The sequence below is a fragment of the Chinchilla lanigera genome, unplaced genomic scaffold (genome assembly GCF_000276665.1).
Source record: "Chinchilla lanigera isolate Chin_1 unplaced genomic scaffold, ChiLan1.0 scaffold00034, whole genome shotgun sequence".
Lineage (NCBI taxonomy): Eukaryota > Metazoa > Chordata > Mammalia > Rodentia > Chinchillidae > Chinchilla > Chinchilla lanigera.
In genome coordinates this window covers 7,952,306-7,976,045 of record NW_004955435.1, presented here as the reverse complement: position 1 = coordinate 7,976,045, position 23,740 = coordinate 7,952,306, and the positions used below count along the sequence as shown (strand labels likewise).

The 23,740-nt window shown below is 34.9% G+C and overlaps 2 protein-coding genes across 3 annotated transcripts in view; both read right to left on the bottom strand.

Annotated features, from left to right (window-relative positions):
• Positions 1–1,628, bottom strand: part of LOC102011579 (pancreatic alpha-amylase) — a 48,649-nt gene extending 47,021 nt beyond the window's left edge. The window contains exon 1 of the mRNA XM_013516505.1: positions 1,555–1,628. The gene's annotated coding sequence lies outside the window, so the exon portion shown is untranslated. The remainder of the gene's footprint in view (positions 1–1,554) is intronic.
• Rnpc3 (RNA-binding region (RNP1, RRM) containing 3) overlaps positions 1,423–23,740 on the bottom strand; it is a 22,917-nt gene continuing 599 nt past the window's right edge. The window contains exons 2-15 of one of the 2 annotated variants that reach the window (XM_005388813.2): positions 22,387–22,434; positions 18,897–19,015; positions 17,615–17,698; positions 16,780–16,891; positions 16,052–16,120; positions 14,935–15,074; positions 11,563–11,688; positions 10,378–10,529; positions 8,393–8,554; positions 7,569–7,663; positions 7,426–7,484; positions 4,739–4,871; positions 4,037–4,108; positions 1,423–3,001 (exon numbers count right to left, since the gene is read on the bottom strand). In XM_005388813.2, the coding sequence (XP_005388870.1) occupies positions 4,049–4,108; positions 4,739–4,871; positions 7,426–7,484; positions 7,569–7,663; positions 8,393–8,554; positions 10,378–10,529; positions 11,563–11,688; positions 14,935–15,074; positions 16,052–16,120; positions 16,780–16,891; positions 17,615–17,698; positions 18,897–19,015; positions 22,387–22,434 (1,359 nt within the window). In that variant the 3' untranslated portion in view covers positions 1,423–3,001; positions 4,037–4,048. The remainder of the gene's footprint in view (positions 3,002–4,036; positions 4,109–4,738; positions 4,872–7,425; positions 7,485–7,568; positions 7,664–8,392; positions 8,555–10,377; positions 10,530–11,562; positions 11,689–14,934; positions 15,075–16,051; positions 16,121–16,779; positions 16,892–17,614; positions 17,699–18,896; positions 19,016–22,386; positions 22,435–23,740) is intronic. The other variant, XM_005388814.2, reaches the window with a different exon arrangement.

Genomic DNA, 23,740 nt, shown 5'->3' with positions numbered 1-23,740 from the left:
CACATCTGTTGCACTCAGTTGTTCTCCTATTGGAAAGCTCTGGGGTAATAACCTCACCATACCCTACAACAACGGACTGGAGACACAGCCAAACAAAAACTAATATTCCACTCAATTAATTGGGAAGGTAGGATCTTGGGCCAGACACAATCTATATACACAAGAAATGCCTGAAGAATAGACTTTTCCTAGAGGCCTTGATGCTAGTGATATAGCTACCTACTACCAAAACTCACAAGGATCAAAACAGAAAAAATTAAAAAGAAAACTTTTTCAAATAGAAAATGTCAAGAAGGAGCAAAAAGGCAAGCTCAGATCTTTAGCCCACCCAGAACAACTCCAGGAGACATCTACATTGAAGAAATTAGAAGTCACACATCTGAAACTTCTGAAATGATAGTAACTAAAGAAACAACTCCTGGAGGCTATACAGGAAATGAGATAAACAAACTCTTGTGAGATGGAGAAATACAAATGTCAAATAAACATGAAAAATATCTTCAACATCATCGATCATCTGTGAAATGCCAATTAAAACAATGAGATTCTATCTCACCCCAGAAAGAACAGCTATCATCAAAAAATCAACCAATAACAATTGTTGGGGCTGTGGGGAAAAAGGAACCTTTCTCCACTGTTCATGGGAGTGTAGACTGATACAACCACCATGGAAGTCAGTGCGGGTACTTCTCAAAAAACTAGGGTTAGAGGTCCCATTTGACACAGCTATTTGCCCTCTGGGTATCTTCCTAGAAGAATTAAAAACATCACACCACAGTGATATATGTGCACCAGTGTTTACAGTAGCATAATTTGTAATAGCTAAATCTTGGAAACAACTCAAATGTTATCAACCGAGGAATGGATAAAAAGATGTGGTATGCTTAAAAAATGGAGTATTACTCAGCTATAAAGAAAGACAAACTTGAGGCTTTTATAGGTAAATGGATGCAAATAGAGACCACACTCACAAATAAAATAAATCCGACCCACATGTGTAAACACTGTATTGTCTCATTAGTGTGAGAAACTGAAAGAATAAATAAGATACAAAAGTACAATAGATACTGTGAAAGAAAAAGAAACTGCTCAAAGGGAAGAAACAATTGGGATAAGCGAAAGGAGAAAAGAAAGAAAAAGTACAGGAAAAAAAATACGTATATATATATATATATATATATATATATATACACACACACAAGGATAGCTGAGACAATTGTACTGCTGATGTCTATTAGTTTATTAAAAGGAACAGTTAATGCTTACATTTTTTTGACCAATTTTGCATGCTTATACCTTGTAATCTGAACAACTAATTTGAAGACAACAATATGCAATATAACAACCATTGTCAATTTTCTATTGTCCTTTTTGCAGTTTTATCTTTTTTCCTATCTTTAGAATAATGAAAAGTACAAGTACTATTTTGTCAGAAAGAAAATAATTTATTATATATGAGGCATATCATTGTAAAAGTTGTAATATATCTCCAATAAATTGCTTTAAATGGATATTGATTTAATTTTTGAATATACTTTTAAAGCTGTTACGCACAGTTCCATAGTCCATGTAGTGAATTTCTTCTCAAAGTTGGAAAGAACTTGAAAGACACGTAATTCAAGAGGAACCTAAAATACCACAAAAGCTCATTAAAAATAGTCATTATTATAAAAGTTTATCAGTTTGAAAATAACTGAAGCTAAAAATTATATTTAGAAAATTAGTGAATCATGTCAGCATAAAATTGTATGTTTTAAATGGGAACTCATTTGTAACATGAAAGCATAAAACATTTTAATTGCGCTTATCAAAAACTGTACCATTCCTATATCTATAAGCTCTTTTTAGTTACAGGTGATAATGATTATTCCAACCATTTTACTTCAACAATATAGTATCCAAACTAGTAGTCCTTAAATTACTACAGAAATGTTTTCAAATTAGATTCTTGGAACTCATTCTCAGAGACTCCTATTTATTACTCTTAGGATTCATCTAGGAATCTTTACAAATAAAAATACTTTGTCAGTGGTTCTCCACTTTGCACATTAGAATCACTTTGAAAAGTTTGAAAAATTGTAAAACCCAAGCTACATTCCAAACCAATACAATATAGTACCTACTCTCTGTGGAAGGAACCTAACAATGTATTTTTAATTTTTGTTTATTATTTTTCAGTTTCCAGGTCATTCCCATATGCCACCAAGCCTGAGAAGAACTGTTAGGGGTAATTTGGGTTAATGAGCCTGGGAATCACTACCCTTATATTATTACCAGGATCATTTCTTTTCGCATCATTGAGCTATCCTAAGTCAATCTTTATCTGTTATCTTCTACCTTATTACTCTTTTCCTTATTACTCTTTTCTAAGTCAATCTGTTATCTTCTACCTTATTACTCTTTTCTTACCCTTTTTTTCATTTCTGTAAAAAATTTTATGTGCTATCTATGTTAATGGAAATTTCAGTGAGACTTCAAATGTGAGGTCTTCTACTTAATTTGGGATTTATATATAAAATTATTTTAATTTTCAGTACAAGTGCTTTTTTAAAGAAAGTAACTTGTTTTCCCAATCATGTCATACGGAATGTGTAAATCAGATGTACCTTAAGGTAGAAACCGTAAGTTACTGAATTAGGTTAACAAACACATCAGTAGAAATGCAAGACTACACTCTGTGCAAAAGCAAATGCGTACATTCTCTGAGTAGGTTGACCTGATTCACTAACTTTCCCTAGAAAACTGTAACCTAAATGACAGCAAAGAAAATTCAACAACAAATCTAAAAAAAAACCGTAAGTTTCTTTCAAGCTACAGTTTTAGAAACATTTCATTTGCATAAAGTATAAAAATTATTTTTTGTCCTAGACCAACGGACAGAATAGGGACAAAACATTTCTAGGAAACAAAACAAAACAAAAACACTGCCCCAAAAAGGATACAACAAGAAAGGATACATTTTGCATGACAGTATTACAGCAGTATGTACGCAGGAATACTTCTAAAGAAGAACAGCAGAATGCAGTTTAAATTTTTGCTTATTTTTCAGCATTAGATTTACAAAGAAATGACTTTCTTAAATATATACTTAAAATTCTCAATATTCCTCCAAGGTATTTATGGACTTCTGAGTATACCACTACAGATAATTTAAAACAAAATGCAAATATTAAAAGCATCTTAAAGAGATTAAACATTTAAGCAAAAATTTCTTATTTAACATTTGCTAAGCAATATTAACTTTAAAAACTTCATTTAATGATTGTTTACAAAGGGAGAAAAAATTCTTAAAAAGGAATAGATTTTCACCTATTTCTTAAATTAATATAAACTTTAGAATCTAAAATGTTTAGTTCTGCCATTTCTAACCATTAAATTACTTACGTATTAAAATTATTTGTTCCATAGGAAAAAGATTCAACTCCACATAAACATGTCTTTCTGTGTGTTACAAATTAATTTCATATAATCAGCACTATACAATCTGAAGAGCTAGAAAATCTTTAACTTCTTTGCTAAGGAGTTTTTAAAAGTATGGTTCCTAGACCAGCTGACCCATTATTACCTATAAATTCTTTGGTATGCAAAGGCTCAGTGTCCCCAGGGTGAGCAACTGACCCCGGCCTGCCAGGTGCTCTGCTCCTTTGGGGAAGGACTGCACGTGAGCAACCCCTCAGCTGCAGGTACCTGGGACTACTGGTCTCTGACTTTACTCACTGATCAGAAACTCCTGGCAGGAGGGAAAAGCCTAGCAGTTTGTTTTATCAAGCTCTTCCAAGTGCAGAAGTTTAAAACCAACTTCTTTAGGTAGAAAAATTATAGACACGTTCTCCTTGTATAATAACTTTTATATACAAATGGACTTTATTCTGTAGTTATAACTTTGAAGTTTAATGGAAATTAATTTTAAACATTGGTATCTCTTTAAAAATTCTTTACATACCTAAATCATTATTCTATCAGACTTTTACCCTTGCTTAATTTTACTTTAAAAACATATAGTATTGTCTTTTTACCATGTTTTGTCCATACTCACCTTTGCTAGGTTTTAACACTTTCTTTTTCCTTCTTTAGAATCTTGCTTTGGCCTGGCAGATCGAGCAAATTGCTAACATTTTAAAATTAAGGTTTCATTCATGAACATGAGAATAAATTATTTTTCTAAATTAATTATCAAAAACGTTCTAATATGGAGAAGGAATACTTTTTAAACTTAGTCTGACTACTTCCTGCCTGCTGGTCATGATGTGGAAGAGAAATAAATACTAACCTTTCTTTTTTTATAGTTAAGATATTTGCACCTTTACCTTTCTTGCTGATTCCTAGTTTATGAACTGCAACCACTAAAAATGGTTAATTATAATCTGGTTTTAAAATTCTCAAGCAGAACTGTGAATCATAATAAAGTCATAAAACTACACTCAATGACATTTTGGTGATACTAAAGGTATTTCCAGACACCATAATCTCTTAGGTTTAGTGTAAGGATGTACTTTTTGGGTGGCATAAATGAAATGTTTAGACATGGTTCAAATTCAATAACCTCACACTTCTGAATTGCCTTTATTTTCCAATCAAAACCTAAAAAAGACTGTGATCTGACTCAGCTAACGCATGTTTCACTGTAACTAAATAGCTCAAGCTAGAATTCCCACTGTGGAGGAAGCATGAGAATTAGTTTTATTACATCCTTCTCTTACAAATTATACCGTTTGGGACAAGCTGATTTAAAGGATACAACCACCATGGGTTTTCCAAAAAGGACATATCCATTAGCTTCCTTCAAGGCTTTGGCTGCTGCTTTTTCGTTGGGAAGTCCTATGAAAGCTTGTCCTTTCATGCGACCTTCTTTCATCAGGCGTATATCAAACCTACAGGGGGAGAAAGTAGTTCTGATTTGAAGAATATCAAACAACTTCAATACAGAATGAAAATGTGATCAATTTAATTTTGCTACTTCAAGGTAAAAATGACTACAATGACTCTTAGGCTTTCTAAAATTCCGTTCTTTCTACAAGTAGGTAGTATGAGTTTCATCTGTTCATTTTCTACCTTTTAAATTATACATGTTCATAATTTTAAAAATTACATTAGTAGGATAAGGTTAAAAGCGAACATGTTGAATTTTCTAGAGTGAATCCATTGCCTTGCACAAGGTAGGCAATACTTCTACTATTGAACTACTCCCTAGCAAAGGAAACTTAAGTTTTATGTCATACCAATTTTTAAAGTTTCTTATAGTCAATTCTATACTATCTACTCTAGTGACCAAAAAAAAAAAAAAAAAAAAAAAAAAAAAATCAAAAATAGCTGACAAGAACCAATTATAAGCCATTATAGAATTTCGGGGTTGGAAGGAAGCTTACAGGATACCTAGACAATGACTCTTTAAACCAGACAGCTAAAGCCACAGACTTTCTTCCTAGCAGTGTTCTGCTATTCTATAGTATTCTCATTTTCAACAGTTCTGAGAGAAATGACTGGTCTCATAAGAAACAATTTACCATTTGGATATCAATATATTCTTCATTAATATTTCTCAATATAGATTCTTTCTCTCCCAGGACTGGGATTGAACCCATGGCCTTTAGGCTGAGCTATATCCCTGGCCCCTTTTAAACTTTTTATTTTTGCGACATGGTCTTGCTAAGCCATTAAGCTGTGTAGGATGCACTTGAAGTTGTGATCCTCTTGCTTCAGCCTCCCAGAGCGATGTAGTTACAGACATTCACTACCAAGCCAAGCAGAATTATTTTTTCACTTCAAATTCTAATTAAAGGCAATACTGGAAACAGAAAAAATGTATACAAAGATATTCATATGCATTTATACAATTTTTTTCTTATAATTATGATTAGCAACTATAGAACAGGTATTTTGCATGGGCAGAAAAATAAGCTTCTTGTATCTTGATAAGAAGAGATAACTGCTGCTAACTGAATATGAATGGGGAACTTTAAGATTTGGTGATACCTATACACACCTATCTAGAGATACACAGACCAGGTACTTACTCTATTAAAGGTGGTGGTTTCAATTAAAAGTTAACTAATTAAAGTCATTTCTCTTTATCTCCATTGAAAGCTTTTTACTTTACATTTTCTACTTTGTCCTAATTTTAATTATATGGCCAATATCTTTCTTCCTTTGGAATAAACTAACATGGGATTTCAAACCATGAAGTTCTAACTCCAAACACTGGTTTTTCTGTCATTTACAAAACATAACCCTGGTATTCTGCTTTCATAGAATTGGGAGCTTTGCTTAGTGCAAACCAGTTAAGAGATGAGAATTTCTCAAAGTATAAATAAAAAACTGCCTGATGAGTATACATGTATTCTTGAAGGAAACATTAAACAGTGTTTTTAAGTGCAATCTTAGGACTAGCAGCATCAGAATCACTCAGGAGTTTTCTAGAAATACAAGCTCATGAGTTCTCACCTAACCTAGAAAGCGAGGCTCTCAGGACATGTGACTAGGAAGCTGTTTTATCAAATGCTCCACGTGTTATGGCTTGTATCTAGATGTCCCTCCAAAGCTTCCTGTGGTCACAGGGTGGGGCTTTACAGAGGTAGCTGGTTCCAGGGTGTGTGACTCTGGGATTAAAATGTGTGATACTATGATTAAATGTGTGACGCTGAGATTACAAGTACCCTACCCTGGATGTGAGTGCTACCCAGCCAGCCTAAGGGCAGGTAGCCTAGATGGAATATTAAGGGACAAAAAGAGGGTTGTTGCTGCTTCTTTGCTACGTCACAGCTTTACAGCCTTCTGGCAGCCATGAATTGTTTCTCCTCTGTGAGGCCCCTCTGCCATGCCACTCTGCCTTGGAGCCAGCCAACTATGAACTGAAACCTCTACAAACTGTGAACTAAATAAACCTTTTCTCTAACTTTGGGTGTTGGATATTTTTTCTCAACAGTGAGAAAAAGTGACTAGGACATCAGGTGATACTAAAATAGTGTTAAAGCTTGAGTACCAATACTGTAGGGCAGTGGTGGCCTATCCATGGCACTCATGCTGCAGTGGGTTTTTTGTGAAACAATCACTGAAACTCTGAAAAGGCTCGCTATCACTGCTTTAGGGTAAGGACGAGGGCCAGATTATTTCTCAAGACCTAGTTTTGAAAGTAAAGATGCACTGAAATAGAAATGTGAATATTCATTTTTGTAGAGTTTATGGCTGCTTTTGTGCTACAACTACAAAAAACTAGCTGCAACATAATATGCCTTGCAATGAAACACTAAAATTTTCTTGTCCGCCCGTTTACACAAGTTGAGCCACTCCTATTCTAGATGTCTAATACTACTCATGCAAATAGACCAACCTCTTCATGTGATTTTCAGCTGGAAGAAATAGGGCCATAACAAAAAATGGTAAATTCATAACAGATACAAACAGTTTGAGTTTATGACTGCCACTTACATGATCCGTTGTGTTTCTGATGAGAAGTCAACATATCGTCCAAAAATGAATTTAAGGTCCTAGAATTTCAGTAACAAAAAGGTAAATACAGAAGCCAGTGGAAAACAAGGTAAAATACAAACAATTCAAAATTTTCAACTTACTTTTTCTTGAACATGCTTGGCTAAATTCTTTACATAAATTCTACAGTTGGGTTCACCAGGTTCATAACTTCTGAAAACTGAAAGTGTCTCCATTTCTTATTCAAGGAGAGACAAAACAAGGATATAAAATGAAAACACTTTTACCAACTTTCAAAAAAATTATAATAAAAATCATTACTATGATAAAAATTACATCAAAAACCTCATTTTCCTAACATGTATGAAAACAGTAAAAATCCTATAGAAGCAACAACTTTATTATTTTAGGATATAAAATCCTGAAACATTCATTTTTAATCATCCATTTTTTTAGTATCATTTTGTATACATCTGAAATATAGTATTTTGATGGTCTATAAACTATATTGCATTTGATAAACTCAGATTTGGAATGCATTCATTTGTTTTATATGCCACATGAAGTTATAAAAATAAAAAAAAATTTTCACAAATATAGTCTGTAAACATTGTACGAAAAAAAATTTCCCTATATGAAATATGGGTTATCAAAACCAAAAAGAGTGATATACTATTAACTAGAGAAATATTTTACAGTGTGTGCCTTAAACTACATGCCATGAACAGATGTTCTGCTTCTGTAGATCTGAGAAACCACTTTGAAGATTTCAATAGGTAATACCACAACCATTGTTAATTTCCTACCAGTTTGTCCGTAACTCTGTATTGTTTGTATTGTTCTTATGCTATTTTGTAAATGGATGTCTGTTTGTTAATATGTTTTCCTTCTTTTATTTTTAAAATAAATTAACAAAAAATAAAGAAATGTAAGACAGACTATGTGCTGGTTTATTTCATGACATTACCTTCCCTAGAAATTCTGCCTTTTTCCAACTCCCTTCTAGAAATACATTCTGAGGGCATTTCATCAGAGTCTTCTTTAACCTCTTCTGTGATGTTCAAATTAGGTTTGGGGAAGATTTTTCCAAATCCTATACTGGATGCTTCAACTTCAACAGCAGACAAATCTGAGAGATTAATATTAACATTAGTCATTAAGAATATCTCACTTCAAAACAGTTTTCAGGTTCCTTTTTGCCTATTTTTAATTTAACAAGCTTTTTTTTTGTTTTCAAATTCTTTGCTGACTCAAGGTTTTAAACAGGCATAAGTAAATCTTTTCCATAAAAATTCAAATAGTAAATATGTCAGGCTTTATAGGCTACACAGTTTCTGTTGTAACTATTCATTCTGTTATTATAGCATGGAAACAGTTATTTACGAGAGCTAAATAGCCAACCAGTTGCTTTATGGTGCTTTTGAGAGACTCTATAAAAGAGAAGAGAAAGCGAATTTAGTCTGAGCATATTTTGTTCAATATATGACAAAAATGTTTAGTGAATATATCTTACCTACTCTGATTTTTTTACCTACTTTACTTACTACTTTTACCTTCTTTTTTTTAACTTACTTTTTTTTGGTTTTTTTCTTTTTTTTGAGGCATAGGCAGATGTAGTGAACAGGGAACAGACACACTCAAGCTTAAATAACTGGAGGGGGCACACTGATACAGAGGCTCAAACTTCCCCCCCACTCAAATTTTAACTACTATATGAACGAAAGAAAATCTGTAATCAACTGAATAGCTTACATAATTAACAATGGTACTCTGCGAATGAGAGAGAAACCCCTAGATTATTCATCCAATGAAGACTTCATAATGCTACCCCAGAATACTGTGAAACAATTTTCAATCTTCTAAAAAACACTTAAAAGACTAACATTTGCATATACAAATCAGAAAATTAACATCCACATATAAACACTGTAAATATGACATTTCCATTTGGGGATACTAAAAAACATGCATTAACCTCCCACTCCACCAAGAATAAAGGTAGTAATTTTGAAGCTAAAAGAATAACAAGTATTTACACATTTAAAGCTTCAAATTTTTAATTTTAAATAACATACTGAATTTTATTCATAAATATCAATCAGTACCAGTAAGAATCAAACTGGCTTGAAAGAGAATATTTGGAAGCATGTTAAATGTTTAGAAGCAATACGCTAGCCATACTACCTAAACAAAAGCAAAAAAAAAAAAAAAAAAAACAAACACATCCTAAAGACACAGGTGGGAAAATGAAACTAAGAACATGCCCCATTAAGAATTACACAAATGTCTTCACAATGCAGAAAAGACACTGTACAAGCAGAACTTCTGTGACCTGAAAACAAAAAACTTTAAATGCTTCCACTGTTACTTCAACATCAGTACTTTGGACTGTGATATAAAATGCAATGACTGCCCCCTCCCACAACGGTATAAAGCCTTCTATAAATCAAACTTTAAAAAAAGAATCTGTATCTCCGTCTCTGGGAACATGCTCTTGAGAGGGACTGTGGAATGCCAGTCTCGTGCTCGTGCTCTGTCTCTGCTTGGTACCTCTCCTGAAGTGGGCAGCTTCCTCCACCACATGCCTGCTCCCCACGATGTGCTGCCTCAAGACAAGCCCCAAATCTATAGGTCCGCTGTCACATGGACCAAAACCCCAGAAGAGCCAGTACTAACTCTGCCCCTGCTTTAGTTGACTATCTGATGCATTTTGTTATAACACCACCAAGTTAACACACAGGATAAGGTCTTGCAGGGTGGAGACATACATACATGCACATGCACACACACACACCCCCAGCTACAAACATGGTTACCTCTATGAAGTAGGAAAGAACACAGCCCCAAGGTATTCACTTCGTAAAATATTTTCTTTGTATGACTGTTTTAATATATATAAACTTTAATTCTAACACATCAAATTGACTAGCACAAGAATTAAAATATTCTTACCACAAATTTTTTCCTCATAATGTTGTTCTTTCGGTAAATCTTTATTAAATACATTTGGCATGTCAGCAGATATATGGAATTCAATTCTTTTATTGCCTACAGGTTGTGTTTGGTCAAATACATCTGACGGTAACAGCACAGGATGTAAACTGCTATTGAAAAAAATCACAGCATGAGTTTAGGATTGGAAATAGAATTCTGAAAACTTGGTTACAAATTTAAATTTAAAAAGCTCATATTAATAAATATTTCCTACACTACAAGTATTGCAAAATGATCTAGATTTGATATTTCAACAAACTAACAAATGTGCTAAAGTGAGCTATTTAATTCCCAGCTTATATGTGAGGTAACTGGAGCTAAAAGATGTTAATTTGCATAAATCACCTGAAAGAAAGGCCTTGAGGCATGGTATATCAGACCCCAGGATATATACCAATATGGGGAAAAAAAAGTTCATCCTGTTACTATACGTTTTTAATGCAATGTATTTACACACTATGTAATAAATTGTTAATAGACACTAGCTGTGATTTTACATAAGAATGTAAAATACCAATTTTTTGTACGGATTATATGATTTTATTCTGGATAACATCCATACTAATTTCATTCATTTTTACTTTTTAATGTGGCTACTAGAAAATTTCACATGACTCATTTGTTTCTATGTTAAACCTTGCTCATTGTTCATTACTATTTATTGTTCATTACTTGTTTCTATTGTTTTAATCTACTACTGAAGAGATTAAAAGCATGAGACTGCAGTGTCAAGACATACATAGACATACTATTATACATCGTATCATTTCCACTTAAGATTAAAAATCTATTCCTTTGAAAATGGAAAAGAAGTTTTAAAACTACTCTCTCAATTTATGACGTTAATTACAATTTTAAAGGGAAGCGTGCCTTACAGGAAAGCTGAAGTTACAGTTGCAATTAATAGGAAAAGGCAGTACATAAGGGATATAAAAAGACAGTAATATAAAATCGATAGTAGAAGACTTTGAGAGCGGGGATACTCAGTATTATCAAATTCTGGAAAAGTGTAAATTATGAATACTTTTGGATTTGGCAAACAGGAAGCCAGTGATGAACCAAGTAAGCTGGTACCAAGGATTAACGTGACTAAAGCACAGAAAGCACATACAAACTTCATTTAATAGTTGTAAGTATGATTACCTGTGGGAAGCAGATGAAGCTATATTTAACATATCTTTTATTTTTTGCTTTTTCCTCACATGGCGCTGCTTTGTCATCTTTGGTCTTTTGGGCTGAAGATTTGCTAGTTCCATCAGTTTGGTCATTCTACATTGGGAAAAGTAAACAAGATCTCCTTACCTAAAAGCGTGGTTATTTGATAGTTTCCACTAAGCTTACATATTTATTTGGTACATAAAATAAATTATAACAGGACTTAGTTATCTAACATGGAATGTATGTAGGGAATAAGGCTAACTTCCAAGCCATTAACCAGAGATACCCAATTTGACAAAACTGCACATTACAATGTGCCTTGCTCTACTTATATCTTACTCTAAGGGAAGAATTTAATTAATTACAATTTATCAAGTTTTTAAAAAACGTTTTTACTGCAAACTTTGTCAGCCAAATAAAACACCTGGGCTTAAAGCCAAAAACTGAACATGAAACAGTAATATAACCTCTGAACTTTATTATTCTTTTCTTGACAAAGAGCCAAAAGACCTTATCAATATGGTAAAATTATTGTCACTATTATTTTGGTACTGGGCCCTTACAGGGAGCTATATCCCCAGCCCCGTCTCGTTTCTTATTTTGAGACACAGTTTCCCTAAGTCACTAAGCTGCCCAAGTGAGACTTGAACGTGGCACTGCACCACCACGCCTGGCTAAAATTATTTTGCTTCGTTTTCTTTTCATGAGTACCGGGAATCAAACTCAGGACCTCACACTTGCCAGGCAGGTGCTCATTTTCTAATTACTAAGCAAAGCATCGACTAAGGGTGTCAGTGGAGTGTATTCTATGCATAATGCTTGCAAATCAATCTTTATAGAAGATAACAAACCTGAGAACAAAGTTTTCAAAGACTGTACTCTGAAATAAACTGGAAGTAAATTCAAGAAGTGATGAATGATACTTTGGAAGACTTACTGGACACTTCCTCTGTTAGGACTATGGACAGTTACTAGTTATTTGAAGCACAGGAATACAAGTATGTAAACTGTTCACCCAAAGTAATACCAAACGTCTAAATCAGGGCTAAGTATACATTATGTAGTCAAGAAATACTTCTGAATAAATTAATTACACTATTTTTTAAAAAGCTTTTGTTACATTCCTAGAAGCTGAAAGAGAAGCATGCAACCAGAGGTAGGCCTGTAAAAGACTTTGTTCTCTCCCATGAGGCAAAATGAATTACTGGCAGAATTCCACATTGCATCTTTAAATAGAAAGCTACAAAACCCCCCAAAAACAAAAAACAAAAACAACGAAGGGTTTTGGCCAATCTGTATATCACATTTTTACTATCATTATTTTAATAAAGAAAATAAAGTTCAAAGAGGATAAGTACTTAAAAATTCGTTCAACATTTTAGTATTATTTCTTTTACCAACAAGTTGAAGTTCTGTCTACCACAGGTTGACAGTTTTGCTAAATGTCTATTCAAGACAGCCATTAATGCCCATTTTGTCGTTTATGCCCGTCTACACTTTAAGTCTTCCCACAGAAATAGAACATGTATTAAATCACTATTTAGGTGGACTATGACTCAGTAATCCCACAACTGCTGCTATCTGCAGACACTGCCCGCAGTCTCTGCTTTGGTGCTAACGTCAACCATTCTTTTCACATCTCACTTCTGAGCATCGTTACCTAACATTTCCGCCATCTGCCCACACCACTTTGTGTAAGTCAGGGACTGGCAAACTACTGCCCCAGGGCCCAGTCCTGACAGACGCCTCTTCTTACGAAGTTTGGCTGGGACAGTCACACCTACGCATTAGGTGCTACGGCTTCTCTCCTACTGGGAGTGTTAACAGCCATATGTGGTGGCACCTAAAATCTCAGTGAAATGGAAGGCTCAGGCAGAAACATGGGCAACTTAGTGAGATCCTGTCTTAAAATAAAACGGGCTGGGACTACAGCTCAGTGCAAAGGCCTGGGTTCAATTCCCAGTATCACTAAAGCAAAACAGCTGAGTAATAGTTAAGACAAAGATCAAAGATAACCTGGCGCACAAAATCAACCCCGTTTATTGTTTAGACAGAAAATGCTAGGCAATTCCTACTTTAAGCTAGGTTGTAAATTCTGTTTCTGAATACTACTAACAACTTACTGCCCTCTGTCAGAATCTTTGAAATGAATATATTCCATGGAAATAAGCTGTCAAAATAATTCACATAATTTACACATATTATTATGTGTAACAGTTATGCATTGTAAGATTACCACTAATACTATATTAGTGAATAATGAATCACTGTTCCCAGAATTCAAGGTTATGCTCCTTCAACCCTCTGCTTGCATTTCATCCAATGATCTTTACATATCACTGCTTTATGTCAGTGTAGGGACACCTAATTTAATACACATTGTTGATTCTATAACACTGATCTCACAGTCACCATCAAAACTGTCTAAAGGAAGTTTATCTAACACATGTCATTTTTTCCCCATAAGCCACACCCCCTTCTTGATTTTAGGAGCACTAGACAACATTTGAACACTTTGAGGGCCACTTTGATCAGCAAAACCACCAACACAAAACTAAAAACTGTGAAAAAAAGACACGAGATAAACCATAAAAACAACACGTGTGCGTAGTGATACTGAAACAAAAGGGCAAAGGGCCGCGGCTACACTTTGGACCTGGAATGTTCCCCAGAGCCCACGAATTAAAGCTTAGCTGTCAGGGTGGCACTACTGGGAGCTGGTGGAAGTCTTAGGAGGCAGGGTCTTGAGAAGCCCTCAGGCCACAGAAGGGCCAGGCCCTCAAAGGTGACCACCGAACTGCAGTCTTGTCTTCTCTTTTGTTCCTGGGCATACGGTGAGCAGTTCTGCATACCACATGTTCTGTTGTGCTTTCACCACAGGCCCTAAGCAATTAATTATGGACTGGAACTTTTAATACTGGGAGATACAAATAACCCTTTTCTCTTTGAAGTGATTCAAGCACTTTGCTGTAATGATGGAATGTTAACTTCGTCACTGCTCAAAGCCATGTGGTAACGTGTGTAAATGGGTGAGTAAGCTTTTCAACACACTGCACATACCTACATCCAAAAGATACTATCAAAGCACAGCAAGGATTCATTTGGGAGCTAGAAATAAACTAATCAAGTCAAATTTCAAATGTGAAATTCATAAATAACTCAGCTATTCACTGACCTAAAAATTTATGTGTAATTAAAGATTTTCCTTTAGGTTCGGTTAGTATCCATTCTCAGGTCTTAATCTATAGTTATCACATAAGCTTTAGGAGTTGAGGGAATTGAAGAAATATATGAAAAACATCGAAAGAGCAAGACAGTCTCTTCCACATATATGAACAATTACTTCCTATTACAAACCTCTGCCGATCCTCCTCATCACTGCTTTCATACTCTGACTCTTTACTAGACAACTCATCTTCATCTGGCAAAGGAGGCTCCTCAGGTGGCTGAGGAGACGCAGGAGGAAGAGGCGCATGCAGTGGCATATAGTCTTCATACTACATAAAAGACAAAAGCCCCAAAGTAGTCTGTGACTTTTATAGAATTGAAAAATTGCTTGCATTTAAGTACTCTATTTTCATTCCCCTGTATCGCAGGGTATTCTTTAATACATTCAATACACATTCAGCAACGCCATTGCGGTAGACTAGTAGCTGATCACAAAATCCACCTTCTTTGCCCATCAGCTACACTACAGTTTGCAAGCCTCCCTTGCAGTTACACTTCACGAAATTTTAACCAATGAAATAACAGTACAAAACACTTTCTATATAATCCTCTCTTCCTGATCTGGGAAGGTACATGGCAAAGACTTACCAGGTTTTTTGAATGACCCAGTAGAGCAGAAAATCCCTCTGGCCTATTTCGGAATTTGAATTGACATGCCTGAGAAATAATTCTTATTGTGCTGAAAGACTTAAGAATTTATGTTTGCAGCACCTAGCCTAACCTTAATAACTCTGTAAAGTAAAAATCCTTGAAGGTGTAGGGGTTATAATGAAAAATTATGAAATAATACATACAGCAGAAAAGCATCCGACATCACAGCAAACTCTCTTCTACTTGCATGTTAATACTCAAAATGATCTCAACAGCAAGATTTGCACAATAAATTCTAATAAAAATATCAGTAACTTTTTTTGTCTTTTTCAAATAAAGCTCTACTTACAACATAACTAAAACAATTGAGTTTTTCCTAATTTAGTTAAATGTAATTAACTTAAAGGGTGATAGAACGTTCTGGTGAAAGAAATGAACAACATTGGAAGAAACTTTGGCATCTATAAACAGAATCATTTGTTTCATATTCTAGATTTCCTATTCTTTCAGTGCTCAGCTTTATTTTGAGTGGCAATAGTTACTTTATGTACTATCCCTACTTTCAATGGATAGCCAAGGTTCCTACACTTGCATAATTTATCCTCAACAACCCCACTCAGAAATTCTGACTTCAAAATTTGAAGAGTGTTCTTACCAGGGGAGGTGGTGCAGTAATCGGTCCAAAAGGTGTGGGCAAATTCATTTTATTCATAAGATGAAGTACCTTAAAAATTGTAAATTTAAAAGCACACAGTATAAAATGATGACAACTTCCATTTTATATGTAATAAAATAACTTTGCAGCAACATTATTCATTAGTTTAATACAAAGAAAGGCACATCACTTGCCTTTATAATCCCAAGACAAGGAAACACAAAGCACTCCCGTATCTCAGGTTGGTTTGCTTAAAATGGATTTTCAAGTCTGTAATTATTCTCATTACTAAGAATGAGTTCTCTTGCAATGTAAAACCTGAAATACTTTCATATCCCTGTTCCTGACTATCGTGAGACTATGTAAGAGTGTACAGTGAAACTAACAGCATCTATATTTCCTAACTTAATCTTGTTATTATCAAAATTATTAAGTATTTGCTGAGTCAGGTCCACTATATATTTTCCTTTAAAAATCTCTATATTAAAGACATTATAAAGTAAGAGTCACCACAAATTACATTTCCTAAATAAGCCTCTCTTTATTGGTATTCACTCATAACTGCATTTTACAAAAGCCTATATAGAGAGCAGTATGTAATATTTTACTGCTTGTCTGGATTAAGTTCGATAAACATCATTATAAGTAAGCTAAGAATCTGCATGGAAAAGAAGCTATTGATCTACACAAATGCATACGTTACGCAAAGTAGGTTTTCTTCTACGTACCTGTACATAGAACTTAGGCACACTTGCCAAAGCGTTTACTATGTTTGCTAGGATTGTGCTCGAAGGTGGTGGGTACATATACTTGAGGCATGAATTGAGAGGAAACGTCAGCCTGAAAAACGTTTTTTAAAATGTTTACTATTTTAATAATATCAGTATTTCATTTTAAGTAAACTGATCATGTATGAAACTGTTCCAGTGATACACAGCAAGTCCCCAACTTACAAGTGAGTTTTGTTCTAGGAGAACACTGCTAAGTCGGACTCATTCCTAAGTCTGACAAGTGACTCTTACACATCTTTGACACAAACATACAACGCACACTGCTCTGCGCTTCCTAGCACTGCCCTCCGCATCACCACTGCTTTGCTTCCGGACATCCTGCTCTGACTGGGCACTGTCACACTGCACAGTAAGCACATAGCAGCCCAACTGTCAAACTGTCCGGCAGACGTGAGCTACTTTCGCAATGTGCTCACATCTAGGAATTTTCGTAACGTACGGTCCATTCTTATCTATGAAAGTTCACAACTTGAACGTTCTGTGTCGGAGACCTAGTGTAGTATTCTTATATTTATTTTGGGTCTTAAAGATCCAACTAAATATTTTTAGGAGGAAATTTGCCTTCTGATTGTGTTGTAAGAAACATTTCATATCAGAACTTATTTAATAGATGCTTTCTTTGAACTAAATTCAGTGATAAGCCTTACCTGAGAACGTTTATTTAACATAATTATGTAAGAAATATATTAAAATATTGTTATTTTAACAACTGTCTTTTTATGTATCTACTTAGAAAACAAAATCAAAACAGCAGGAAAACAAAAGTGCTAACCCATGGTTTGGTGCGATTCCATTTTCTACTGTTAAACAACCAAATTCTTTTTTTTCTTTATCATCTTCCACAGTGTCATCAGACCTAGAATACACAGATACGTTCGTCTTATTTTTGGAAAGAGAAAAACACTTACATAGAAAAGACAAATATAATTATTATGAAAACTGTTTCAATAATCCAAAAAATTTTGTGAAGCAAATTTTCAAGAGTTAAAATTTCAATGAAAAATATGCATAGTAGAATTAAACAATACTGAGTATCTTCTGTCTTACTATTATACTAGCATTACATATTTCCATTGCTTTCACAAAAAGCTTACAAACATACTATAGTAACTCTCTTTTTTTGGTCTTTTTGAGACAGGGTCTCACTATGCAGTTCAGGCTGGCCTTGAGCTCACTTTGTAGCCCAGGCTTGTCTTGAACTCGCAACGATCCTCCTGCCTCAGCCTCCAAAGTGCTGGGATTACAGGCGTATGCCACCACGCCAGGCAGTATAATAATTTACTCCTGCCCAAAAAAGGAAAACTACAATTTACATGGTATCTAGAGGCACTCCAGTTTCTTTTCTATCTTTGTTCATACTCATATAGACACCTAGGACCTTACCTCTATCTTCCTCTCCCTTAAGATTCTCATTCAAATAGAGAAGTTATTTAATTACAGGGAACCAAATACTAGCATTTGATTCCAAAGATTATGCCTAATCATGACCTCTCACTATCTTTAATAAAAACTTTATACTATATGCTGACACCCAAAAAACTCCAAAATCTGCAGTTTTTGAGATTCAAAATGATGTCACAAGTAGAAATTCCATAGCTGACTTCAAGTGACAGGTCACAGCTAAAAAAACAGTCAAGCTAAGAACCTTGTATAAAATTAGTTTCAAATTATGTGTTTAAGAGGACTATGCTCACTATAATTTCTTATACATCTGCAAGTATTTTTAAAAAATCTGAAGTCCTTTTGGCCCTAAGCATTTCAGCTACTGACTAATCAGCCTGTAGTTACTTTCCTCCACTAAAAGTAGAATGCTTTTTACCTTACTCTCTTCCCACTTTATGAAATCCTTACATTAAATCAACACTCAGGTTCCCAGTGCACAATTAGAAGCAAAATCAGACAGTTTTACTATACTAGATTTAACAGAAGAACACATCATTTCTGTTTCAAATTATTTACCTGCGAGTGTGAAAACAATCCATAACTATACAATTGATTCTTTAATAAAAAAGGACACTTTTTAAAATGGCAGGAAAACCTACATACCGACTTACCTTTTCTTTTTTTCAGTGCCTGAAGTGGGAGTTGGGGAATGAATTCGATCTTGCTCTTTTGCAAATTCAACAACTAAAGTATGACCTAAAAGTTTCAGCTGATGGAGTCTTGTCAATGCCTTCAGTCAGAAGTAGAAAATTTGATGATTACACCAAACACATATGCCAGGTACCATGTATAGTAACTTACACATATTTTTAGTGCTGTTCTTAATGCTTCAAACATTTCCTTGGCTATTTCCTATCCATTTCTATTTCACAAGATTTTTTAGCTCTTCCCTTTCTTCAGTCTCCCCTCAACATAACCAAAACCATCCTGAAAATAAATTCTGACCTTGCTCAGAATATTCCAGCGGCTCATTTTTCTGAGTAAAATCAATGTCCGTCCTGTAATTCACACAATGAAGACACTACTACTCCTTTGCCTTCAAATCCCATGATTTCCACTTCATTTTGCTTGCTCCTCTAAGTGACTTCCTTAAAAATAACAGGCATACGCACACAGTGGAATTTCTTTGCTCCACCTGCTCCTGACTGAACTGCATTTCTCCCAGGCATCTCCTTAGCCGGCTTCCTTCACATCTGAAGTCCCTGGGGATATACGATCCCGAGTACAACCTAACCCCTCCCTATATCCATCTAGCGCTCCTTATTCTACTGCTTTACTTTTTCTTCTTACTATAGCATTATCTTTTAAAATAGTGAACAATTAAGTTTATTATTTATAATGTCTCCCTTTTTCAGAATGTGTCAGCAAGGGCATCTTTGTTTACTGATATATCCCAACATCTAAACAGCATCTTGTACACAGCTCGTGTTAGTATCTTTTTGAACACATGGAACTGTAGGCTTTAACCAAGGTACAATTTTATGCTACTATTTGCATGTATCAGTATTTGCCCCCTTACTTTATCACACAACACAAATGTAAACAATGCTTCAATAATGTAAGACCCTAAATTAATTCTAGACTAAATTATTAGTGAATCCTTGATTATCTAAAATGAAGTCCATAAGAGCTGAAGTTCTTCCTTATAAAACAGATGTCACATGTATACTTTCAAAGATGTGTAACTTTTCATTTTTGATGTTAACTAATTCCCTTCTCTCAGGTACCTACTCTTATTCTTAACATTTCTTCCTTTAGTTTTTTATCAGTTCCCACTAAGGACAAGTACACTCTAGTCCAAAAGTGTGACCACTTGCCAGTAATTTCGTATTCCAATGTCTGAATCTATATCCTGTCTGCCAAGTTCCTCTTGATTTTAAAACTATGTAGTTTTCATTATCATATTTTATGTGTAATTTATAATGACAGAGACACAGTTCAACAGTTAAGTACTTTTAACCTTGAAATAATAGAAATGATCCAAACTCTCATCAAAATAGAGAAAAGATCCCTAATCGGAAATGTCCCAAAATCTAAAAAAGGCTATACATATTCTAAATAACCTTTCTGTCTTTGTCTGGGAAGAAAAATTCCCCATATATTACAAAAGTATTTCAAAGCCTTCTGTAATCTTACTCTGAGACATGTTGAAACAATTTGGCATATATTTCAGACATATTAAATTAATGTGATATATAGTTCTACTATCCATTTTCCTGTGCATATATGAACATAGATGGTTGCAATTTTATTCATGTACTCTACATGGTCTATACTAATATACAGTTATATATATATGTATTTATTTATTTATTTATTTATTTTAAAATATCACATCACATCCATCAGAGTATGGATATACAGGTTGCCTGCTCCTTCTCTGGAATGTGGAGGACCAGAATTCAGATTTTGGATTTCTTCTGATTTTAGAAAATCTGCGTATGCACAACAAAGTATCTTGGGGTTGGGACCTACGTCTAAACATAAAATTCATTTTTTATCTGCTTTAGAACCATAGCCTAAGGTAATTTTATGCAGTGTTTTTACTGTGCCTCCATTTTAACTGTGAGCTGTTACATAAGTAGTATCCAATTCTCCACTTGTGGTAAATACGCAGAACTCTAAAGTCTCAGATTTTGACATTTCAGACTGAGGCTGCTCAAACTCTGCTACAAAGTAAGGTAATCCTTCTTCCTTATTGGTAAGAATTTGGGTTATTTCTATTGGTTCACAGCAAAAAGTCCATAACTAACAAGCTGTATTCATTCTTCAGTATGTGTCATCATAGTATAAAGTGTGATCCCAGGTTAAGACACTCGTAACATCTGTGACAATTTCTTTCACAGCTCCCATACTTAACTGCTTCCTTCCAGTTTTCCTTTGAATCTTCACACCATTCACATGCCATTCACACCATTCCAATCTTCACCTTGCCTCAGTTGCCAATATTTTCAAATGTTTTCTAAATATTTCCATCAAAGCTGTGCAATGATTCTTCAAAGCTGAGATGCCACATCAGCTCATCACCTGCTTTTGTAAACATTCTCCTACTCTAGTTCTTCGTGTAATCTACTCAATCCGAAAATAAACTAATCCCTGTCAACCCTATATGCCAAGACCTACGAAGTCAAATTCTACCCACTTTGTATGTACAGCTGGGCTATCTCCTTGCTGCTTTTCTCAGACACATATTCTTGCTTTGACAAGAAACCATTTCCCTTTGGGTTGTCTGTCCTGTTTCTACTATTTCTCCACATTCAATCAATGATATAAAATCAAGCAGTTGTTCTTCACAGGTCTGATTGTATTTCTAGCTAGCTCAAAGGGATTAAAAGCCTTTAAAACACTAAACAAAATTGAATACCTCTCTTCCACTTAAATTTAGACTGCTTATATCTTTCAATTCCTACTTCATCCCAACCTTTAGCTCCTGCCCTACTTACAACTTCCCATGGCCCGCAGTTTTAGTTTTCCCTAAAACTAGAAGATTTATCTCCCTTGTTTTTTTCTCAAAATCCTACTAACTATTCGACGTCTAGGTCAAAGGTTAACTCCTTTTCAAATTATTTCCTGGGTTTATGCCTTTCAACACAACTTGCCTTGTAGCAGTTACAGTCATTAATGTTACAACCTTTACAACGTTTTATTTTTAATTAGATATGATAGTTTTAACTGGCTTCACAGTTAATCTACTATTTTCATGTGCTACTATCAAAACCTTGGATAAGCTCTTTCAACTGAAAAATCAAATGCGGCCTGTCAGGCAATCTCTTTGGGAAAAAAAAATGCTTTAAAAAAAGATTAGTTTTCAGCTGGGCATGGTGGCACACACCTGCAATCCCTGCACTCTGAGAAACTGAGGCAAAAGGTCCGTAAGTTTGAGTCCAGCCTAGCAAACTTACAAACTGGACAAAATCCTGTCTAAAGTAAATAATAAAAAGTAAAAAGGGCTGGGGATTTAGCTCTAGATTCAATCCCCAGCACCACAAATAAAATTAAACGAAAGTTTAGATTAAATTTTTAAATTATAGTTTAAATTTTTATACCCATATTAAAGAATTAAAAATTCCTGATAGGTTTAATAGAAAAGAAAAAACATACCTTTATCGCTGCTTTTTCACTGGGGAAAGTGGCAAAAGCTGTATGTTTCTGAAACAGAGAAGACACAAGTTACTCCCAATATAATTTCACTTTCCCATAAAAAAATTCTGACAATTTACCAGTGGAATGACTTGACACATTAATAAAATTATGGGAAAAATTAGAAATTGAGACTTTGATTACTAATTGCAGTTCAGTGGCTTTAAGGCATTTTTGGCTTAGACTTAAAATTAAAACTCTGCAGCTTTTTCATATAAAGGCGTACAAATGCAAACACAATATATAAAATATATACAAAAAGTTCAAAGGACCATAGTCCCACTATACAAGTTCCACTATACACAAAAATGTTCATCAATAAACTGGGCGCGGTGGTGCACGCCTGTAATCCCAGCACTGGGGAGGCTGAGGCAGGAGGATCGCTGCAAGTTTTAGACCAGCCTGGGCTACAAAGACAGCTGAAAGCCACTCTGAACTGCATAGTGAGACCCTGTCTCAAAAAGACCAAAAAAAAAAAAAAAGTTCATCAACAGAGAAATCATTCCTCCATTTGTTTTTCTAATACGTATTTTCTAATACGTTTCAATAGGAATAGTCTATTTTTAAATGAAATTTTGTTTCTGCAGACAGGGTCTCACTTTAGTCCAGGCTGGCCTTGAACTCATTATGTAGCTCAGGCTGGCCTTGGATCCTCCTGCCTCAGCCTCCCAAGTGCTTACAGGCATGTGACACCACGCTCGGATAAACCAAATTCTGAAAGTTTTAAAACCATCAAAAAGTCAAAAGGAAATGACTCACATTACTTATGGATAAATTTTTGTCAATGTTTATAAAGTTGTTCGAATAAATACATCCCCAATTTTGATTGTCTAATCTGATCCAAGATGACCTGAGTATACTCACACTGAACCAGAAAGGGTATCTTTATTTGTATTTACCAGTACACGCGGAAATCAAGCTGCTCAAAATCGGTCTTTTTGCTAAATTAGCGATTGACAACCCGGCCTTAAAGTAATAGCTGCAGCGGTCTCGCCGCGCCAAGGGACAGTTGCACAAACACCGTCAGTACGTTAACGAAGAGAAAACTATTCAAACACTTTTGCACCAACAACAAAAAATGAACTGCAAATTTCTGCGCAGCAACTTTTAACAGTGTTAAAATATTATTCCCTAAAACATTTCGCGTCCGGACTTCTTTATTAAAAAGAAGTCTCTCCGCCGACAACGTGGTACATGTTTTCCTGCCCAGTTTACTCCAACTACTGACTGTGACTGTGCCCGCTCAGATGAATGGTTTACACAGCTGGTAAGGTACCCGGATCCAAGGGGGATCCTCCCAGACCCCAGCGCGGCC